This window comes from Eleginops maclovinus, chromosome 22 (genome assembly GCF_036324505.1).
Source record: "Eleginops maclovinus isolate JMC-PN-2008 ecotype Puerto Natales chromosome 22, JC_Emac_rtc_rv5, whole genome shotgun sequence".
Taxonomy (NCBI): Eukaryota; Metazoa; Chordata; class Actinopteri; order Perciformes; family Eleginopidae; genus Eleginops; species Eleginops maclovinus.
In genome coordinates this window covers 17,017,520-17,035,915 of record NC_086370.1, presented here as the reverse complement: position 1 = coordinate 17,035,915, position 18,396 = coordinate 17,017,520, and the positions used below count along the sequence as shown (strand labels likewise).

Below are 18,396 nucleotides of genomic sequence, written 5' to 3'. Positions count from 1 at the left end.
GTAGTCTAAGGTTTCATCAGGAAATGATGGGCACAATGCTAACTACCACCTCTTTCAGCTCCATCAAAACTGCCCATGCCTTATCACCCTCTGTTAATACAACAAGCAATGGAAGAAGTCGGAGCAGAGTGGAATTCTCATGTCGTTTACCTCCAATCGTTCCTCAAGAATGAAACGTTTTGGGAAGTGGCTGAGGTCTATCCACTTTATCAGTGTGTTGATATGGGAATGATGTAATCTTGTGGTTGAAATACTCCAAAGTAAAGTACTTCAGCCGGATCATCTCTTTAACACAAAGCGAAAGCTCCATGGGAACAATACCTTCCAGAAGACCATGGAGTATATCAGGAGGAAATCTTTTTTTTCTGCAACTGTTAATTTTTTTGCGGGGAGTTGACGATACCTTTTGCATTACGGAAGAGCTGCTCGATCTTTGGAGTCTAACGGGCACACCAACGGGTAAGGACATTTTTGAAGCCGTGTCAGGTGCAATTGACAAGATGGGACTTAAATGGGACAAGTGTGCTGTGTGGAGTTGCAACGGATGGGGCTCCAGCTATGACAGGCACGCGCAAAGGAATGGCATCTATGGTGTGCGACAAGGTGCGAGAGAGTGGAGGCGAGTCTGTTAAATTGCACTGTATCATCCACCAAGAAGCTCTCTGTGCCAAGACAGTCCAGCTTGGCAATGTGATGACCACAGTTATGAAAACTGTCAACATAATTTGAGCATGAGGGCTCTACCACAGAGAATTTCAAGCTTTCCTAGCTGATGCTGAATATGGGGACGTACTCTATCATTGTGAAGTGCGCTGGCTTAGTCGCGGCTCCGTGCTGAAGCAGTTTTATTCCCTGAGGTCAGAAATTGACCAGTTTTTGAAAGAGAACGACCGACCTCTTCATGAACTGAGTGATCTTCTATGGTTGGCAGACCTGGCCTTTCTAGTTGATCTTACTGGTCATCTTAACTCACTGAACAAGAGCCTGCAAGGCAAAGACCAGCTTGTACAACAACTCTATGCACACATGAAAGCATTCTGTGCAAAGCTTCGTCTTTTTGAGACACAACTACGCAACTTCAACCTTGCGCACTTCCCTACGCTGCCCGAAATGAAATTTGCTCATCCAAAATGAACAAAAAATCTAATAAAATATAAACAAAAAATATAAATATAAAGTATGATATTGTATAGAAATGAGGTGATTGAAAAAATGGAATATGAACCAACAGAAATAACAGGACTTTATCATTCTTAGCATGTAATTACTTAATTATATTTAGTTTATATTTAGTTTAGTACTGAATTTATGTGTTTAAGTTATGCTTACTTATACACAAAATAGTTCCATTTAATCAAAAATGATTAGTTATAATTACTCAAAAGGAAGAACATGTTATACCAACTTAACATAATTAAGTTAGTAGAACTTTTTCTCAAACTTTGAGTATACACTACTTAACCTATTTAATTACTTAGAACGTTCGGGTTTACAGTAGTTTATCTGGACCCAGATGCTCCGGTAAACACCTTATTTGTGACCTAGATGACAGTTTAAGTTAGACGTATTATCCTAGATTGTTTAGTCTGCTGCTCTAAGAATGTTGATTACCCATTTGGAACTAGTTAAAACCTTTTCCTATCCCTGAGATCTTCAGAATTGGTTTGGCAACTGCTGTGGCAACTCGTGTCTGCAGTAAAGGTCTCCGGCCGTAACTCCGAACAAACCCAACAGTGTTTTGCCATCATGTTCCTGCTCTCCAGCGTCTCTCTGTTTTGTCTCCATTGCTTCAGAAGTTTCCACCACGCATATTAATCAGACAAACACTTATTTCCATCTCGTTGAAGTGAGGTTAACATTTTACTCCCACATTGGTTGAATGTTTGATCAATTCAATATAGTGTGAATGTTTTATGCAATAGCAACATAATGCATATCATAACAGGATGGATTAAATGCTATATTATGCTTAAGTTGATTCTGAACTCACTTGCCTGGAATTTGGTTTCTTAAGGTAGCTACCAAAAGATTAACTTGTTAAGGGTGAACAACAATAGCCCATAAATGAACAAAGTCAGAAAAGTCTGACTGTTTTCTTGCACTGTACAAATCTACCCTTTAAGTTGAAAGGAAACAAATAAAAACAAATAACCCCAATTAGACCTCTTTAACTAATGAAACGTCCTCATTAAAAAACAATTAAAAAAAGAACAACTCCAAGCACCTCAAATAATTACCTGAAAACTATATTCATAACAAAATTAGCTTATAGCCTACTGAAATATAAAGATCACACAACTGAACACTCTGAGATTTCTTTGGCAACATTTCTATTTCTAAAACCTTTAACTAATAATTCATGCTCTGACCTCACAGTGAGCGCCCGTCATTAGGAGGGCAAAATCACAGAAGTGTAACTCACAGTTTGGTCAGAAGAACCAGCAGGCATTGGAGATTAAGTCCTCCTCCAAAAAAAACAACACCAACTGGTCATTTCTGAGTAGCAGTGGCGACCTTTGATCCAGCAATAAGACTTTAGCAGTTAGTCGACGTTAGCTTAGCATTTAATCAACGTTAGCTTAGCAGTTAGCCGACGTTGGCTTAGCATTTAATCGACGTTGGCTTAGCAGTTATTTGACGTTAGCTTAGCAGTTAGCACAGAGACTCAATATCTTCGCCCTAATCAACTGATATTAGATATTTTGTTTTGTTAAACATTTACCAGGCTATATATCACAGCATGTAGGCTTACTCCTGTTTTCTCTCTATTTCTTTGTATCCCTCCTGCATAACGTTTTTTTTCTTTCACCCTCCCTATTCCTGAACTAAAACCAATTATCACAGGTGCCACTACCTGATCCCGACATGAACCAATCATCAAAATAGCTGAAACTGAATGCAACATTAGTGTATTTTAATATATCTCCCTTCTGTTTTCCTTCAAATTTGTGTTAAATTGTTATCCGATTCTGGGATTTGCTTTAAAAAGTGAACTATGGACGATAAAAAAACAACAAAACCTGTTAATCGTATTCTCATACTAACTGTTAGACAACCAACACTCAAAGGAGAAGAAAAAAGAAAGCACTTTCTCTTTCCTTCAGTAGATCTGCCAATTGGATACCATTCTATTGCCTCCAGACACTGTGAATGTGGGAGAGCAAAGAAAACAAGTTGGGAAGTAGCAGACAGTGAGCGAAAGAAAGACCAAATGAAAATGGACCGGGTAAAGGATTTGTGACTGAAACAGAGTACAAATCTACAAGATGAACTTCAACACTGCTACACCCCTTTCCCACCCCAAAGTATAACATCACTCCTCAAACACTGGTCTGATTCCTCAAAGTCTCTTTTAGCAATGTATCTACGCCTCTTGTAACAGATTAAATACACTGTCCTTTGCACAGGACAGTGTCCTATGACTTGGTCTTGAAATTAATTTGCTCACCAAAGCTTTCACCCCTCCGACTCTGTTCTGTCTCTTCAGAGGGTTACTGTAGGTGTTTGAGAGATTGCTTGAAGTGGCAGAAAAAGGACACTGACAAAGGGAGGCAGAAACAGAGGGCTTGCATGATGGGTGGTGGGGGAGACAATTGCTCTATGTTACCGTGATACGGCAATTGGATAAAGCAGCTGAGATATTCGTCTCAACTCCAAACCTGATCGAAACCCAGAGAGATTTCCCAGCACCTCCCACTGACAGCCGACAAAGCGTCCTCCACAAAGCATTTATGGAACCGGTCCATATATCAAGCAGTTTTCATGTATGCATGACAAGATAAGTACCATAAATTCCAACTCATACATAATGGATTGTGATGATTTTAAATATTGTGTATCTATACAGTAGGTATGATTAGGTATTTTAGAGGTGTTATTTGGCTTTTCTTGTTACTGAAATCAGCATGCTTTGTAAACAAATCTAGATATTAGCAATACAATATACTCTATATAACATAGTGATATGGTCTGCAAAGAAATCAATATGTTCAGACACATGATTAGAACAATCACCTATGTAACAATATAAACAGCTTGAACTGAAGGAAACTGGCACAACCCTTTTAAAGACTCACATTTGGTACACAGCCCTTTACTAAACTAATACATGCCAAAGAAGTCTGTTCCTCTGTAGAAGAACATTAGTAAGTGCCACTACTGTGTTAGTTTTTTTCAAACTACAAATACAAATGTGAAATGGCTGAAAAAAGAATAATCAAAAACGATATCCACAATGAACTTTTTCTGAGACACAAGACAGTTAAGATATTTGTCCAAAAGTTTAATTAGTTGTGGAGAATCAACATTAAATGTTCATTTTAATCATTCAGACTTGAATATAATCATTATCATTGCTCATTTTGAGTTATAAAAACATGATATTTCATTGGTTAGTTTAGCAGAAAGTGCCAGTATACTCTTAGTTTATATATTATTTGGAAACAGCTATTGTTTTAGTTTCCTTCATCAAATGAAAAAAATAAAGTCCTTTGTATAGAATTGTATTTATTCTCTGTGAACTCCAGACATTACAAAAAAAGAAAGAATTCGGATTGGTTCTTTGCCGTTGTGAATTTGCAAAAAGAGGAGGTGACAAAATCACAAAACAAAGTTATACATATCCTATTGTTATCAGTGTGTCACACACAGAGTGATTCACTTCTCTAAGCAAAACTACTTCAGTAGAGTACAGGGCAGATGACATGGAGACCAATAAGAGAGAAGCCCTGCAAGAAGACTATGATGCATTTGGTATCTCTGATGAGCTTGGATTTCTCCTAGAAGAGCCACTGGTATGTTTAATTTAGCTCTTATTTTGTTTCAAAATACAGATCTGAAACAAGGTGGCAATATTTTATGGAAAAAACTAGGCTGGACATTTTTGCTGACCACTGAGGTCTGCTTGCTGTTATCTTTCTATTGTTGTTAAAGTATTTTATCAGCAGCACAACAATTTTTTTCTGGTCTGGGACTGATAACAATGTAAGATTAAAAGAGATAATTGATTTGGAGAAGGTCAATCTCTTCTACTATATATTGAGCCAACCACATAATCAAAATTGTATTACCATTCAAATGGCAAATTTGTATTGTCTTGTTTAACTAAGCAGATGTCAGGAATAAATACTATACAATTAAAAGATCAGTTGACAGTCCAAAGATTTGTTAACATTGTAAAAGATATATATATATATCAGTATGGATGTTAGTTATAAACTGGAGAATTACACTTTGACATTAAACACAGAGCCCTTGTCCGTTTAGACAGTGATTTTCTATTGGGGCGTTCCTGTTTTCTGCTTGGTTAATTTATATTCAGTTTTCTACTGGCTTCCTCGTTTAAACTGCTTTCTCTGTCTGATTGATAGCACCGGGCATTCCCTGACATGCAGGTCAGGCACCATTGCAAACAAGAGCTGATGATGTTACTGATTACACTCAACAGGAAAATCCCCCATGCAAAAAAACAATCTAAAAATCAACAGGCAAGTCATTGTATTGTTATTATCCTTCAGACTCACCTTCCAGATTACTACCGGCTGTGGTTGGACCTGGCAAATAATCTCACACATCTGATAGAGTCACGTAAACTACGGGATCTGGTTCACAAGGTGAGAATTAGCAAAGCCTTCCTAATGCAACTCAGTAGTAAAACCATTCATGTAAATGTTAAACAAACAGTTTCATTTGTGAACCCTTGGACGAGTTCACTGTTAATGAAAACGGAAGTAAAAAAACTGGAAATGTGATCACAATCCAGATGCCGGTGTTGAGTCCTAATCTCTTGAGCAGCCATCAAGAGCTCAGGCTGGCTCACCTAGCGCTGGGATTCATCAGTATGGGATATGTATGGCAGGATGGAAAACAATCACCTGCTCAGGTAAAACATTAAATTGCAAAGGAGTCAGGGATGGTTCAGAAAAGACGTGCTTCAAAAAATGATGTTGGTGGCCTATAACCCAAGAATAAAGTCTATGGCCATGCAACCAGCTATGTTAAGCTGTAAGGACACATATTTTGAGCTAAATGCTGACATCAACATGCTAACAGGCTAATGTTAAAATAGTAGAATACGTGTATGATGCCCACCATCTAAATTACATTTCTGTTTTATGTTATGGTTAATTGCTAATGAATCCAAAGTGCAGCTAATGGGAATGTCATTACTGTTGCAGGTATTTGGCCTTAAAGCAAATCATTTGAACTATTTTGATGGCGCTATATGTCAGGTTAATCATCTTATTAGAAAAAAACATCCGTCATCCTGAATTTCTGTCCTTTATTTTGGCCTAATCCATTGAGTAGTGGCTGAGATTTACAAGTTAAAGCTTTGACCAAGAAGTGGCATTAGAGGAAATGTCAGGGGACTCTTCAAAGTCACTAGGATTCATCCACTTGGCACCGGAGTATCATGGCATTTATCCTTTAGTTAAGATGTTTTGGTCTGGTTTTAAAGTGGTTTACTGACCAACAGCCATTGCAGTCCCTAGCGACATACCAACAAAAACCTTTAGAATCTCAGTAAGACATCACCAGATTGCGACTTTACTATTATTCTTGTTTGACAGATTCTTCCTAAAGCCCTGGCTTTGCCTTATTGGCTGGTATCTAATAGACTTGGCCTTCCTGCCATCCTGACTTATGCAGATTCAGTTTTATGCAACTGGAAATTAAGGGATCCCACAGGGTGAGTATTGCTGTTTTATTGCCCTATTTAATGACTTGACTTCATGTCCCTATTCCACAGACACTATTTTATTATAATAGAAACATTACAATAAAACTGTATGTCTAATTCTCAATCACTCAAAGAGAAAAATGGCGAGGTATCTCATTACCCACTGAAAGCGCTTCTGTTTTCATTTTAGGGAAATGGAAATTGGGTGAGTAGAAGGAAAACAAAAGTCACTATCACATTGCTTCAAATTGCTGAAGTACAGTTTCACCATGCGTTTTGTGGATATAATATTTTCCCAAAAACTTTTTCAAAAATAGGAACTTGGACTTGATATTTTCCTTCCCTGGTGGGGAGAGTTGCAGGGGATTTTTTATTGTGTCATTGTTGGTTGAGATGTCTGCGAGTTCAGGCATTACGGTTAGTACTGACTGCTGTTTCTCTTCCTCTTTTTCATGTTTTTCTCTTTCAGAGCCTCAGCCCAACATGTCTGTCCATGTTTCCCCTTACTTCTTTAAGTCACCATCTGCATACTGTGTTTCTTTTTCCCTTGTCGCCAATTGTTTTTAAAAACTCTAACCAGGGAGCTCTGGAGGTGATGCACGCCATGAAAACCTCTGACCTTAGCGGCATACAGAGAGGTCTCCTCAAAGTGACTCAGTCTTTGAAGAAGATGAGGGAAACTTTCAAACTCATGCACAGTAAGTTTGAATTAACATATAGCAATCTCAATTGAATCAATTAACACGCTGTGCCTGTTATGAAGGTAGAGAAATTCAAGGTTATTACATTAAATTAAATTGTACTTTTTTTCAGATCATGTGGATCCAACTTCGTTTCATGGAACGTTGAGAATTTTTGTCTCAGGGTGAGTTTAAGGTCCGTGACAATATGCTGCATGATGAACTTATTCATGTTCTTAACATTTATTAAAGAAAATGATGGAATTCTCCTCTGATCCTACTTTCCTTTTGTACTTTTCTCTTTTGCTGCAGTGTATGTTTAACTGAATAAGGTAAAATGGTGCTGTGTTCTTCTCATATGTATGTGGTTTGACCTGTTTAAGGTGGCGAGACAACCCGATGCTTCCAAGAGGGCTGTTGTATGAAGGTGTGAGCAATGAGCCAATTTTGTTATCAGGCGGAAGTGCAGCCCAGAGTTCAGCCCTTCAGTGCTTTGATGCGTTGCTCTGCATCCAGCATGAGGATGAGACGGGTAAAGATGCATTTCCCTCAACCTTTGACCCCATCTGATGCTTCTCATGAATAAATCACGCTGTTTGTGCAGTCAGTAGATTGCTCCGACAGAAAGTGTTTCCAGGAAAGGTTCATAGTGTCTTTTCTGTCCCCATCATTGATTTGGTCTATCTAGGAGCCTTCCTGACCCGCATGAGGGAGTATATGCCTCCCGCCCACAGTCAGCTGATTGAGACTCTGTCAGTCTGTCCATCTCTGCAAGACTTCATCCTGTCCCACTCCAGCTCCGATCTCTGCCAGGCCTACAACTCCTGTGTCTCAGCGCTGGTAGATTTAAGGAACTACCACCTCAATACTGTGGCCAAGTACGTTATTCTGCCCGGTTCTCAGGTCCGCGCCATGGGCTGCCCGCTGAGAGGTGTTGGCACCTCGCTGAACACCACGGGGACCGGCGGAACGAGCTTCATGGTCTTCCTCAAGAGCACTCGTAATGCCACTCAAAAAGCATTGATCCTAGAGAGGCCATCTGCGTCAAGAGAAACTGAAATGTGATTTACAGCATTAATTATAATATGCACATTATCCAACACCTTTTTATACACTACGCTGTTGCGGTTCTATTTATAAATGAAATAAAAGTAGGTAAACTGGGTCAGCGGATTAAGTTACTTCACTGTAATGTTTAGTAAATACTTCTTTGTTATGATGATCCCTTACACTGTAGAAACGAAGAGAGGAGAATATTAACATCAAACATATTGTTGCTTTTGTTGACCTACGGTGGTTTATTTTTGTAACGGTAATGTGTAAGTGTACACCTGGATGTGTCAGTGCACTGTGACATCACTAATTATGCCATATTTCACAGGCCACCTCGGCCAAGGTTACAGAAAAAATATAACGCATCATAAAATAAAAATATGGTAAGCTGAAATGATTTTTTTTTAATCCCAGAATAAAGGCAAGCTTCTTATGTATTGTTGACTTCCATATAATATAGTCCTTGATATTACTGAATAAACTTCACTGTTCTTGACATAATAATTCATGTGGTATCTTTGATAAAACTCGTACAGACAGTGCTATAAAGTGGAACTACATCTAAGGATGCATTTTATTTATTATTTGTATCTGTTTTTGTAAAATAATGTATGAATTGCAGTACCTCCAATCTGGACACCCTTGAATCTTAATACTATTTTTGTGAGAAATTACTTGAATGTTAAAAAAACTGTAATTAAAGTATATCAAAAAGGCTCGATCATGTTGTTTTTGATCCATTTTAGAAACTACAATCATGTGGAACTACATAGGAAAATTGAAAAATAGGAACTCCCACATGCTTGAGATTAGGAGGCAGATGGAGGAAGGAAATAAATGTGGAGAGAACAATAAGCTGTGGGAAAAAGAATAGAGAAAGAAAGTACTGTAGGAATGATCGAAGACACTGGTAAAATAAAAGCTAAAGAGAATCAGCTGAGGAGAATGAAAGAGACAGACACGGTACGGTGGATCAGGGGGTGAGAGGGATGGATGTGGGATCAGGTCACTCAGATTGATGGCCTGGAACCCCTCTCGCCTCCTGGTCTTGACTCTTCTTGCGATTGAGCACTAATCACATTAGGAGGGAGAAGAAGGAGCTCAACTACAATACAGCTGCAGAGCCCTGGTCATGGTCCAGCTCTGCCTCACTATAGCACAAAAGATGTAACATGTGGACTGTCTGACAGCGGGTGAATGCCTCTCTGACTGTAACTACACCTATTCCTGGTGTAGTTTCAGCAGTCACAAAGAGTAGCTGGCGCCGGCCTTTTTCTCATTTTGTATTCCCATTTCAATTTTTACCATAAATGACACTGTTGATGTAACATAGAATCATTTTACAATCAGATAGGTAATGCTACGGCTAATGGTTTGAATAAGTTAAATTGCTATTCTTAGATTTTCACATGACATTATTTTGGCGGCGCTCAACAATACCCATGAGCCTCAGCTGCTGTTGCTATGGAGAGCAATCCAATGAAAAACTAAATCAGAGCGTTGGAGAATTCAAAATGCCCTTTCATCATAGTTCAGAGCGTAGCGCTAGAGTCTCTAAACTAAACCAACGTGAAAACAAACACTAAAATGTCCAGTCGTCGGTGGCAGATTGCAATAAAGTATTTTCATTGTTGAAATAATTAAAAACTGAGGTGATGGATCTTTCTTACTAAAATGCCTTGTGAGTCATAGTTACCTTTTCTCCTGATCTGTATACAAGCTTGTATTTTTAATTAATTTTGTTTAACCCTGCTGTTAATCTTTTTGTACTTTGTGAGTGAAATAGGAGAGTTAATGTCAATCCAAACTGTAGAACTGCTCCAAATGTGAGTCACATAACGTAGACTATGAAAAAATGAATGAACAGGACTTGCCTCTAACTTTCAGTTGACATAGGAGCACACTGATTAACTTTCAGTTGAAAATGTTTTAATCACGATGTAGAAACAGTAGAAAAATGCATATTATTCCACATCACTCAATTGCACTTTCTCAAGGTACAGATCGTTGCATGGAAATTGGTGACCTGAATGCTGTAATCTACTGCGCAGTCTAACGATGGGAGGCCAGTATGAGTCTTCCTGACACTTCTCCGACATTAAACAGTACCATAATCTACATAAGAGCTGCTGTTACAAAACACTTTTAGACTTCAGTAAATACCTGCTTTGTTCAGTACCATTGCTACATCATCAGTGTTTGTTTTTTGTACTCAACCAAAGCTGGTAGCTACAAGTCTTCTCTGCTGGAAGATTGCTACCATACTCCATCAGCACTGTATAGCCCTTCTACTCTCAAGTTCAGTGCGCAGTTGTTTGTGTGGGTTGTTAAACAGATGTTTGGTGTTCTGTAATGGTGTTCTGCAAATTAAAAAGGAAAGTAAATGTTACATTTCACAAGGTGGAATGGCAAGATAAAATATTATTACAAAACACACTTCAAGTGTAAGCCAACTGGGCATGAAACAAATTACTCAGAAGTAGAGTCGGTTCAAGACGTCACATCAAAGGTTTAGTGTGACCCAATGATTGACTGATAGGCAAGGCAAACTCTCAGCAGACTTAAATAGAAATGTCAAAATAGCCTTTACTTTTTGTTTGAAATTCAAGAAAAAATCCAGACACTTTCTCAGGTATAATAGAAAATATTCTGCCTTGGAATTATTCAAAACATTATATATATGTTGTTAAAAATGTGACCTCACCCAAGATACCTTTTTTCCACAATTTGACCTTCTTCAAGAGCAGCTGCTCATACATTTTAAAATGTCACTTCACTATACTTTGCTAAAAACAAGCAGATATTCTAAAATATAGATTCTGATCATCACGTGTCAGTGTAGCCAGCAGAAAAGGACGGGATGACTGAGGCAAAGTTGGCTGGCTAGTTGTTTAGTTGCACAGTGAGCTAAATGGAGATAAAGATAGAAAGGCAGAGAAAGATAAGGGGACAAAGATTGAAAGAGACGGAGGAAACAGGGCTTATTAACAAATGCAGGCAGACATTCAGTTGGACAGACGAACTGAGCAAGAGAAAAGGAGGAAGAGGAGAGAAGAGACAGGGTAATAAGAACAGCTCTGACACACTGCAATGTACTGTATGGCATTTCAGTCTTTGACGCATTTTCCTCTCAATAGTCAAATGTTTGTGCTTTGCCGGAGGTGGGGCTGATGTCCATTCAAAAGGTTATAGCTTCACTTAAAAAAGGCCCTCCACATGGCGCCTCCTGTTGTGGCCAAGCAATATGCTCTGAAGGAATAAGATCACAAGTGCATTGCATTGGAGAAGGCAATAAAAAGATGCGCATATAAAGTGAGAGGTGCAGTATACAAATAACATCCATCTTTACACAGCTTAGAAACATATATGTATCCCAAAGCTCACCTAGTTTTTTGCAGGTGTGTCCAATCCTCTTCAGCGAACATGCCAGGAAAAGGTTTGGCAGAACTTAAAATGTTATTTGTCTCTGCTGTCCCCTAGCTGACATAATGTGCAGTCTCAACTGAGATCCCCAAATGAACTGGTTTCTGTCCTTATGAATCCTCATGTGTTGATTATTCCCACTGAATATTCCCTCATCCATTCAGAGAACAACAGGGGTATTAATGTGCCCAACAAAAAGGCTGTTTCCAGAGCCTTCATGTTTTATTCAAAGGAACCAAAGTTTCCAACGAGAATGCTTTTTGGATTCTGTCTTGGACTTGCGCTTGGGGGTGGATGTGAACACTTCATTGGAGTAAGGCAGAGCGGGACATTGTTGGCTATCCAGAGGGTAAAGTCTCTTAATCAGGGGCTGTAGTTTATCCTCCTGCAGCTTAAAGTCCAGCTCCACACTGTAACACAAGCAAAACAGGGAGAATTTTAGAACGTGTATGTTCATTATTCAGTTTAAAATTGAACTTTAATTGTGAGGATTTGACTGTATACGTTTTGATTGCCAATAAAAAGTTGACAAAGTAGACATTTTATCTTTTTGGTGGTGTCATAACACATTTATCTTTATTCAAGTAATCCACTGATGTCCAGATGGAGGCTGGGAGGGAGGCGAACCGTTCAAATGCACTGACAGACACCCTGGCAGCACACATGTCTTGTGGCACAGATCTACATTTCACAGACTCCTACGAGTAATAGAGTCCCTTTGCATCATGTCTGTATCTTTCATGCATGCAGTCAAAGGGCTTTTCCTGCACAGATTATATTTCACATCCGCGAGTGTAATCCCAGGCTGGTCATTGTCTGATTTTGTTACACCACCTTATTTGAACTCTCTCCTTGATTAAATCTCTCAGGCCTGGGAGAAATGTGGGGCTTAATTCCTTCCAAATGAAACCATTGAGAGGCCAAGCAGATCCTGATTAACTGCCTGTATTCAAGCTAGGGATAAATGCATTATTATACACCATCTCCTTTTACTTTATTACTATTGATTTGTAGTGCTCTGTTAATGTATTTATTCCTGCGGTATGCAATACATATTTGATAGCATCCGAATGCTAATAAAAGAGAATGAATTATCTGCTTTGGGCATGCAACAGTGACACCTCATAATAAAATGTTGCTTTTTGGTTTTTGGCATTTTTATTCGTCCTCTCTTTTTCTTGGAGTTATTCACCATTACTGAAGGCACTGCTTTTTCAGAAGGCCAGTGAATACTACTGATTACAGCTTATTCTTGTCATTCAAAGTCTGGAGGATTAAAGGTGGAAGAGAGAACTGAAGCTGCTGAAAGAGATGACATCTGACATGTCAAGGTCAAGCATGAAGTCCTCTTCTTGTCTGCAGGCACACAAGTACACGTTAAACTACTAAACTTTGTATGATAGGGTGAGGGCTTTGATGGGCAGACTAATTAGTTCGCTGAAGGATCTGCTGTACTCAAAGTGACAAAATGAATCCTGGGAACTGTCCTCACCCTTAAGATAAGTGTCAGCTAACAAGAGAGCTCTAATAAAGCCTCCGGGGGAGAAACTGGAAGGAGCGCTGAAAAGATGTTTGGAAGGCTTTAACTTTCAATGAATCAAACTCTGGATCAAATGAAAATTAAAAATACAAGAGCCTGCATGGGTTTGTGAATTTATAATAAAATATATGTTTCGTTGCACCACAACAAAATCTGTTTTTGCAAACTCTGTTTCCTTGTCTTATGCACAGTTTCCTTTTCATACTTCAAAACAAAATCCAAATTGAATCCTTGACAAGGGAAACGTCTTTGTCCTGACAACAATGCTGTTTCTTACAGTATGTGATGCAACTGTTTTAGAACTTTCACTTAGAAATATTATAAATATTATCCATTGTTTAATTTCCGAGTGTCTGTTTAGTCACCCCAGTGCAAATAGCATTGTTGACTTTAGACACCCGGGTAAATATAGCATTCTTGCTTATAGTCATCCCGGTAAAAATAGCATTGTTCACTAAACTCCCCTGGCTGCTAATAGCATCTGCCGTTTCATTTCCTCCAGCTTCACCTCTATTTCTATCTTTTGTTTAAAAATGTGTCCTTTGCAACTGCTGTTTAAAGAATGTTGACTTGACAGAAAGCAGAGCAGGATCACAGTGTGAACAGCCTCAGCAATTATTAACCAATAAATCACTTGGCATATCACTGCAATTACTATATGCCGTGGACAACTGCCTCGGTGGGAAGCCAGAGGCAGCACTGTTTGATGTGGGTGGCACCAGGGAGCAGGTGCTGCAGCAAACAAAAGCCCTATATCTAAGATCATCTCTGTACACAAACAGATTGAAGCGACTGGAGATGGGGAGGATTTTCTTTGGCCTTTAGCATAGCAGATTAATCATCTATTTAGCTATGCAGTGTGAGTAGCTGTTACTGATCAGTGGCGAGCCGTTTGTTTGTCTGTGGTCGTGGTGTGCTGAGCACCGTTCAATGATTGTAGCTCCTGGGAGGGATTCTGCTGCTGTGATGAGTCTTTTTAGCAGGGCATACTCTATGCATTCAGCAGTGTATACCTGCACAGCCTCTGTTCTCTCTCCACTGCTGCCAACCTTTCAGTGTAAAGTCATTTCCCCTCTTGTGATTTCCCCTTTGGCCATTCGAAGTTCAAACCCTTCACTTGACAAGATGAGTGGTTCAGACCCAGTATAGTGTAACATCCTCACAGCTACATGACAGGGCATAGTAGATTGAATCACTGGAGACTGACAGTTATTTCCTCTAGACAGACAGGCAACAGTTGAAGCAGATACCTCCCACAGGTTATGGAAATCAGATGCTGGGATTCTTCTGTAGTCATGTTTCTCTGTTATTAAAGCCATTGCTGTTGTCTATTACATAGCTTTCTGCTTCACAGACACACAAAGAAAAGCCCGATCTCATTAATAAGAACAAAACAAAATAGGCAATCTTGACAATTGTTCACCAAAACAACCACGGCTCCGCCATCGCAGCGTGGGATACAAGTGCTAATTAGCTCATCATATTGCTTTAGCTTTTCCCTGAAACTCTTTTTCAAAGTCATTGTTACGTCCAAATTGGAAACAACTGCATAGTTTGCTTTGATTCCAGTGCTGGTTCTTATTCAACGCAGCGTGATAGGGATAAAATGTTTTAACGCTTTGATCTGATTTTGTTTGTAACACTTTGTACTCTAGGTTGACTCAGTGGAGGGCCACACGTAATTGGCAACGAATGCTTTTATAAAACTTGTTTGATATACTCAAGTAGATAACAAGGGACCATAAAGAGCAGTTTCTATCTTTATTTGTTTGTATACTACCACCCCCAATTTTCATTTTTAAATCTACCTCATGTTTGTTTAAGATGAATACTGATGTTTAAAACAATACAGGCTAATCAGCAAATTAACAAATGAATGTAAATGGGAAATATGTATTAAAGTTTAATATCTCAGCTGATTGTGAACACATGTTTTCCTATGTAACAAAGAAGCGTTTTGAATTTGCTATACATGGTTTTATGCCCCCAGCTTGCCTCTTCTTCATTGCAATGGCGGCTGAGGCTCATCGGTTATTATATCGAGACCTGTTCGCCATCCCAAAATATGGAAAAAAAATATGCATTTTCAGTCTAACTAATTAAAACTGTCATGTTTTTTTGTTAAATGGGTCAGAGGGCCCTTTATGAGATACCTTTTCTCCTGATTTGATGAACAGCATTATAGTTATTTCCTTAAATTATCGTCCAAACATACAGCCTTTCTATACCTCCCTTTTACTTGCAAAATGTGTGCCCTATTTGTTGCAGTGATGTATGAGATACTGCAGTATATCGAGGGTGGGTGGAGACTGTTGGGGGGGGGAGCTGAAGTATGATAAGACCTACTGATACCTGAGCTCAGCAAATGCTCAAGTCCTGAATTTATCGAACATACTGGAGGTTGTGGACTGCTCTGAAATGAAGGGCTACATCTCAGGGGAGTCAATCTCAGTTACAGTTGCAACATGCTGTTCCAGTCTAATGTTGAGGTACTAACTTTCCCAAGCCTTGTTTAAATTTTCCTCACTGTAATGTTATTTCTGCTGGCCTTTCAGCAGGTTAATTCACTGTAATAGACTATTATAATAACAGGGATGATGGTAATGAGGTGAGGAAGCTACAAATGAGATTACAAAAGCACATCTGACATCAAGAGCTGGGATAAACAATAAATAAATGCTTTTATTTTTCCCTCTGTACTAACACAACTCAATATTGGAAGGTTTTTGCAGCTGAAGAATAATAAACAGCACTATTTGCCAAATTTAAGATATTTACGACAACTGCCTTGGCAAAGACACATAGCACCATGATGGAGTGCTCACTGCTGCCAGCTCAGGCTCTGCTCTATTCCTCGACTTAAAATCCAATCGGGTGATCTGAAATAAACAGCGTTTAATGATACAGACCGCAGATAAATAATAAATAATAATCTTCCACTTTATTACTATTCCGCAGAGTGTGCCTTTAACGTGATTTTATTGCCGTACATGCTTTGGTTTAGAGTCAACATACCGAGGGGCGCTTCTGTGCCATCAGAAATTGTTCATTAATTCAGTCGAACTGCCAAACCGACATAGAATAGGCGCAGACAGGGGCGAAAAGAGAAACTCAGATGTAGGATTTAGGAGTATTTTTGCTCCTCTACGCAGGGTTCTTATTGTTTTAGTCCTACAAATGATGATGCTGTTCTTCTTAGTTAGAGGAAACCGAAATGCATTCTCTCGCCACAGACAATATTAACCACAATCAGTCATATCATATCCTATGACATTTATTGAACAAGTTAAACATATTCTAAGAAACCACTCTGCCTAAACCCCAAGATTGAAACCCTAACTTACAGTAATGATATTAAATCAATAAAAATAGCGAATACAAATAGAGAGGTACAGACCCACCGCAGTATTGTACTAGATGTTGGCTGTAATACAGGAGAGCACAGTGCCGCGCATAAAATAATGTAAAAACAAAGAAACAGTAAGCCAATCAACGAAGACAGGTTTAAAAATACAAAAAATGGTGTGCACATCTGCTTTGTCACATCTGTGAATCATGAAAAAATAGGAAGCTCTATAAATTACAAAGATTAAAATCATCTGCTGTCAGATTAATCATACCATTTGTTTGGGATGAAGGAGAGATTGCTCTTTATATCGCTGAGCATGGCCGTGTTTTCTTCAACATCTTTAGAAGTGTTATGAACAGCTGGGTGAAGGAGTAGGTTGAAGGTGAACAGCTTTATCCTTTTTAGGTGAACTCCATCAATTTAGTCCCACAAGTCGTTAAAGATAGGTAAGCAGGATTTACTTTAGTGAATTCAGACACCAGGTCATCAGGAAAGCATCAATTGTTCCTCCTGACACCAGCCAGTGTCTCTTATAGCAAATCAGATTCAGATCAAATAATATCTGCGTTTGTTTTGCCAGGGAGTGTCGAATTCCTCTACCCTTATTTTTTCACATCGGACTGATTCAGTAGAGGTTTAAATCTGTTTTTTTTTCATGACTTTGGTCCAGAGCTGCTCTCGGTTCACTCTGGTGAGAGTGTCTGTCGTTCTGCGGCTCTCTGTCTGTTATCCTGTGGTGTTTTTGGAGATATATTGACACAGGAAAACCTTTTGTTTCTATTTTTGCTTGGAAGGAGGAATGTTTTGGAATGTATAATTCCAATGAAAGGAGTTGCCGGTAGCTTACATGCAACTCCTTTCATTTCCGTGTCAACACTCACTAGATATGAATTTCCATGGAATTACACGTTCCAAAACATTCCTCCTTGAACTGAACTCCGGTGCATTCGATAATGGACTTGTGTGGACTTTCCTTGGAGAGGAGCTGGAATGGGGGGCAGTTGGTGAGTCTTGTAAAACAGTTCTTTTTAATAAACTTTGGGTTTGCAAACTACGTTGTTGGTGCTCCGTTTTATGTGTAAGGACCCTAGCCATGGTACTGCAGAGGTTTGGTGCTATTTCGAGCAATGTTAGTGGTAAAAAAATGCCGTTTTGGAAGCGTTCTGCGCACTGCCCGATCGAATACACTGCAAGCCATTTTGGCTATTAGCGTTGCTCCCGGTTTTTCCGGGCAAGCTCAATACTGGTTGATGAACGGAAAAAACTCTCTGGAGGGCTTACTTGATCAGTTTTCATGCAGAAAAAGACCCTGGGGTCAATTTTCGCCGGACTATCCCTTTAAGATCCAGTAAGTGGGAAAACCGTGAAAATGTGTTGCTCCAAGTTGTTTTATTATCATTAACATAATAAAGAAGCTTTGAGTCCTACATTTAAAATGAAAAAAAAGTAAAGGTGTTAATGGACCCTCAAATATAAGGAACATTACTGCAGTTATTATCTGAACAGAGGTGCCCTGACATAGATAAAGAATGGTTTGACATGAACTAGACTCCAAGAAATGCCTTGCGAGTGCCGAGCAGATGACTAAGATGGGAGGGGGTTAAGTAGACGTGGCAGTCATGGAGACGGACGCGAAAATACATTTCATTATAGATGGATTTTAGAGTGCCGG

The 18,396-nt window shown here is 39.1% G+C and overlaps 2 protein-coding genes across 6 annotated transcripts in view; one reads left to right on the top strand and one right to left on the bottom strand.

Annotated features, from left to right (window-relative positions):
• The first annotated feature begins 4,641 nt into the window (after window positions 1–4,641).
• On the top strand, window positions 4,642–9,128 carry LOC134858405 (indoleamine 2,3-dioxygenase 2-like). 2 transcript variants are annotated; one of them, XM_063874264.1, is made up of 10 exons: window positions 4,642–4,793; window positions 5,517–5,612; window positions 5,762–5,881; window positions 6,570–6,688; window positions 6,870–6,884; window positions 6,997–7,096; window positions 7,260–7,377; window positions 7,493–7,544; window positions 7,743–7,891; window positions 8,048–9,128. In XM_063874264.1, the coding sequence occupies exons 1-10, from the start codon at window positions 4,704–4,706 to the stop codon at window positions 8,422–8,424; spliced, it is 1,236 nt and encodes a 411-aa protein (XP_063730334.1). In that variant the 5' UTR covers window positions 4,642–4,703; the 3' UTR covers window positions 8,425–9,128. The 2 variants fall into 2 exon arrangements, with proteins under 2 accessions (XP_063730334.1, XP_063730335.1); XM_063874265.1 differs by lacking the exon at window positions 5,762–5,881.
• A 1,852-nt stretch (window positions 9,129–10,980) lies between these two features.
• The window catches only part of insyn2ab (inhibitory synaptic factor 2Ab), a 39,113-nt gene continuing 31,697 nt past the window's right edge, over window positions 10,981–18,396 (bottom strand). For all 4 annotated transcript variants that reach the window (XM_063874298.1, XM_063874300.1, XM_063874297.1 and 1 more), the window contains 2 exons: window positions 11,797–12,245; window positions 10,981–11,661 (listed from right to left, as the gene is read on the bottom strand). In XM_063874298.1, the coding sequence (XP_063730368.1) occupies window positions 12,062–12,245 (184 nt within the window). In that variant the 3' untranslated portion in view covers window positions 10,981–11,661; window positions 11,797–12,061. The remainder of the gene's footprint in view (window positions 11,662–11,796; window positions 12,246–18,396) is intronic.

Coding starts and splice junctions, on each gene's coding strand:
- LOC134858405 (XM_063874264.1), top strand. CDS start 4,704: ATGGAGACCAATAAGAGAGAAGCCCTGCAAGAAGACTATGATGCATTT. Junction 5,613..5,761: donor TACGGGATCTGGTTCACAAG/GTGAGAATTAGC, acceptor ATCACAATCCAG/ATGCCGGTGTTGAGTCCTAA. Junction 7,892..8,047: donor CCAGCATGAGGATGAGACGG/GTAAAGATGCAT, acceptor TGGTCTATCTAG/GAGCCTTCCTGACCCGCATG.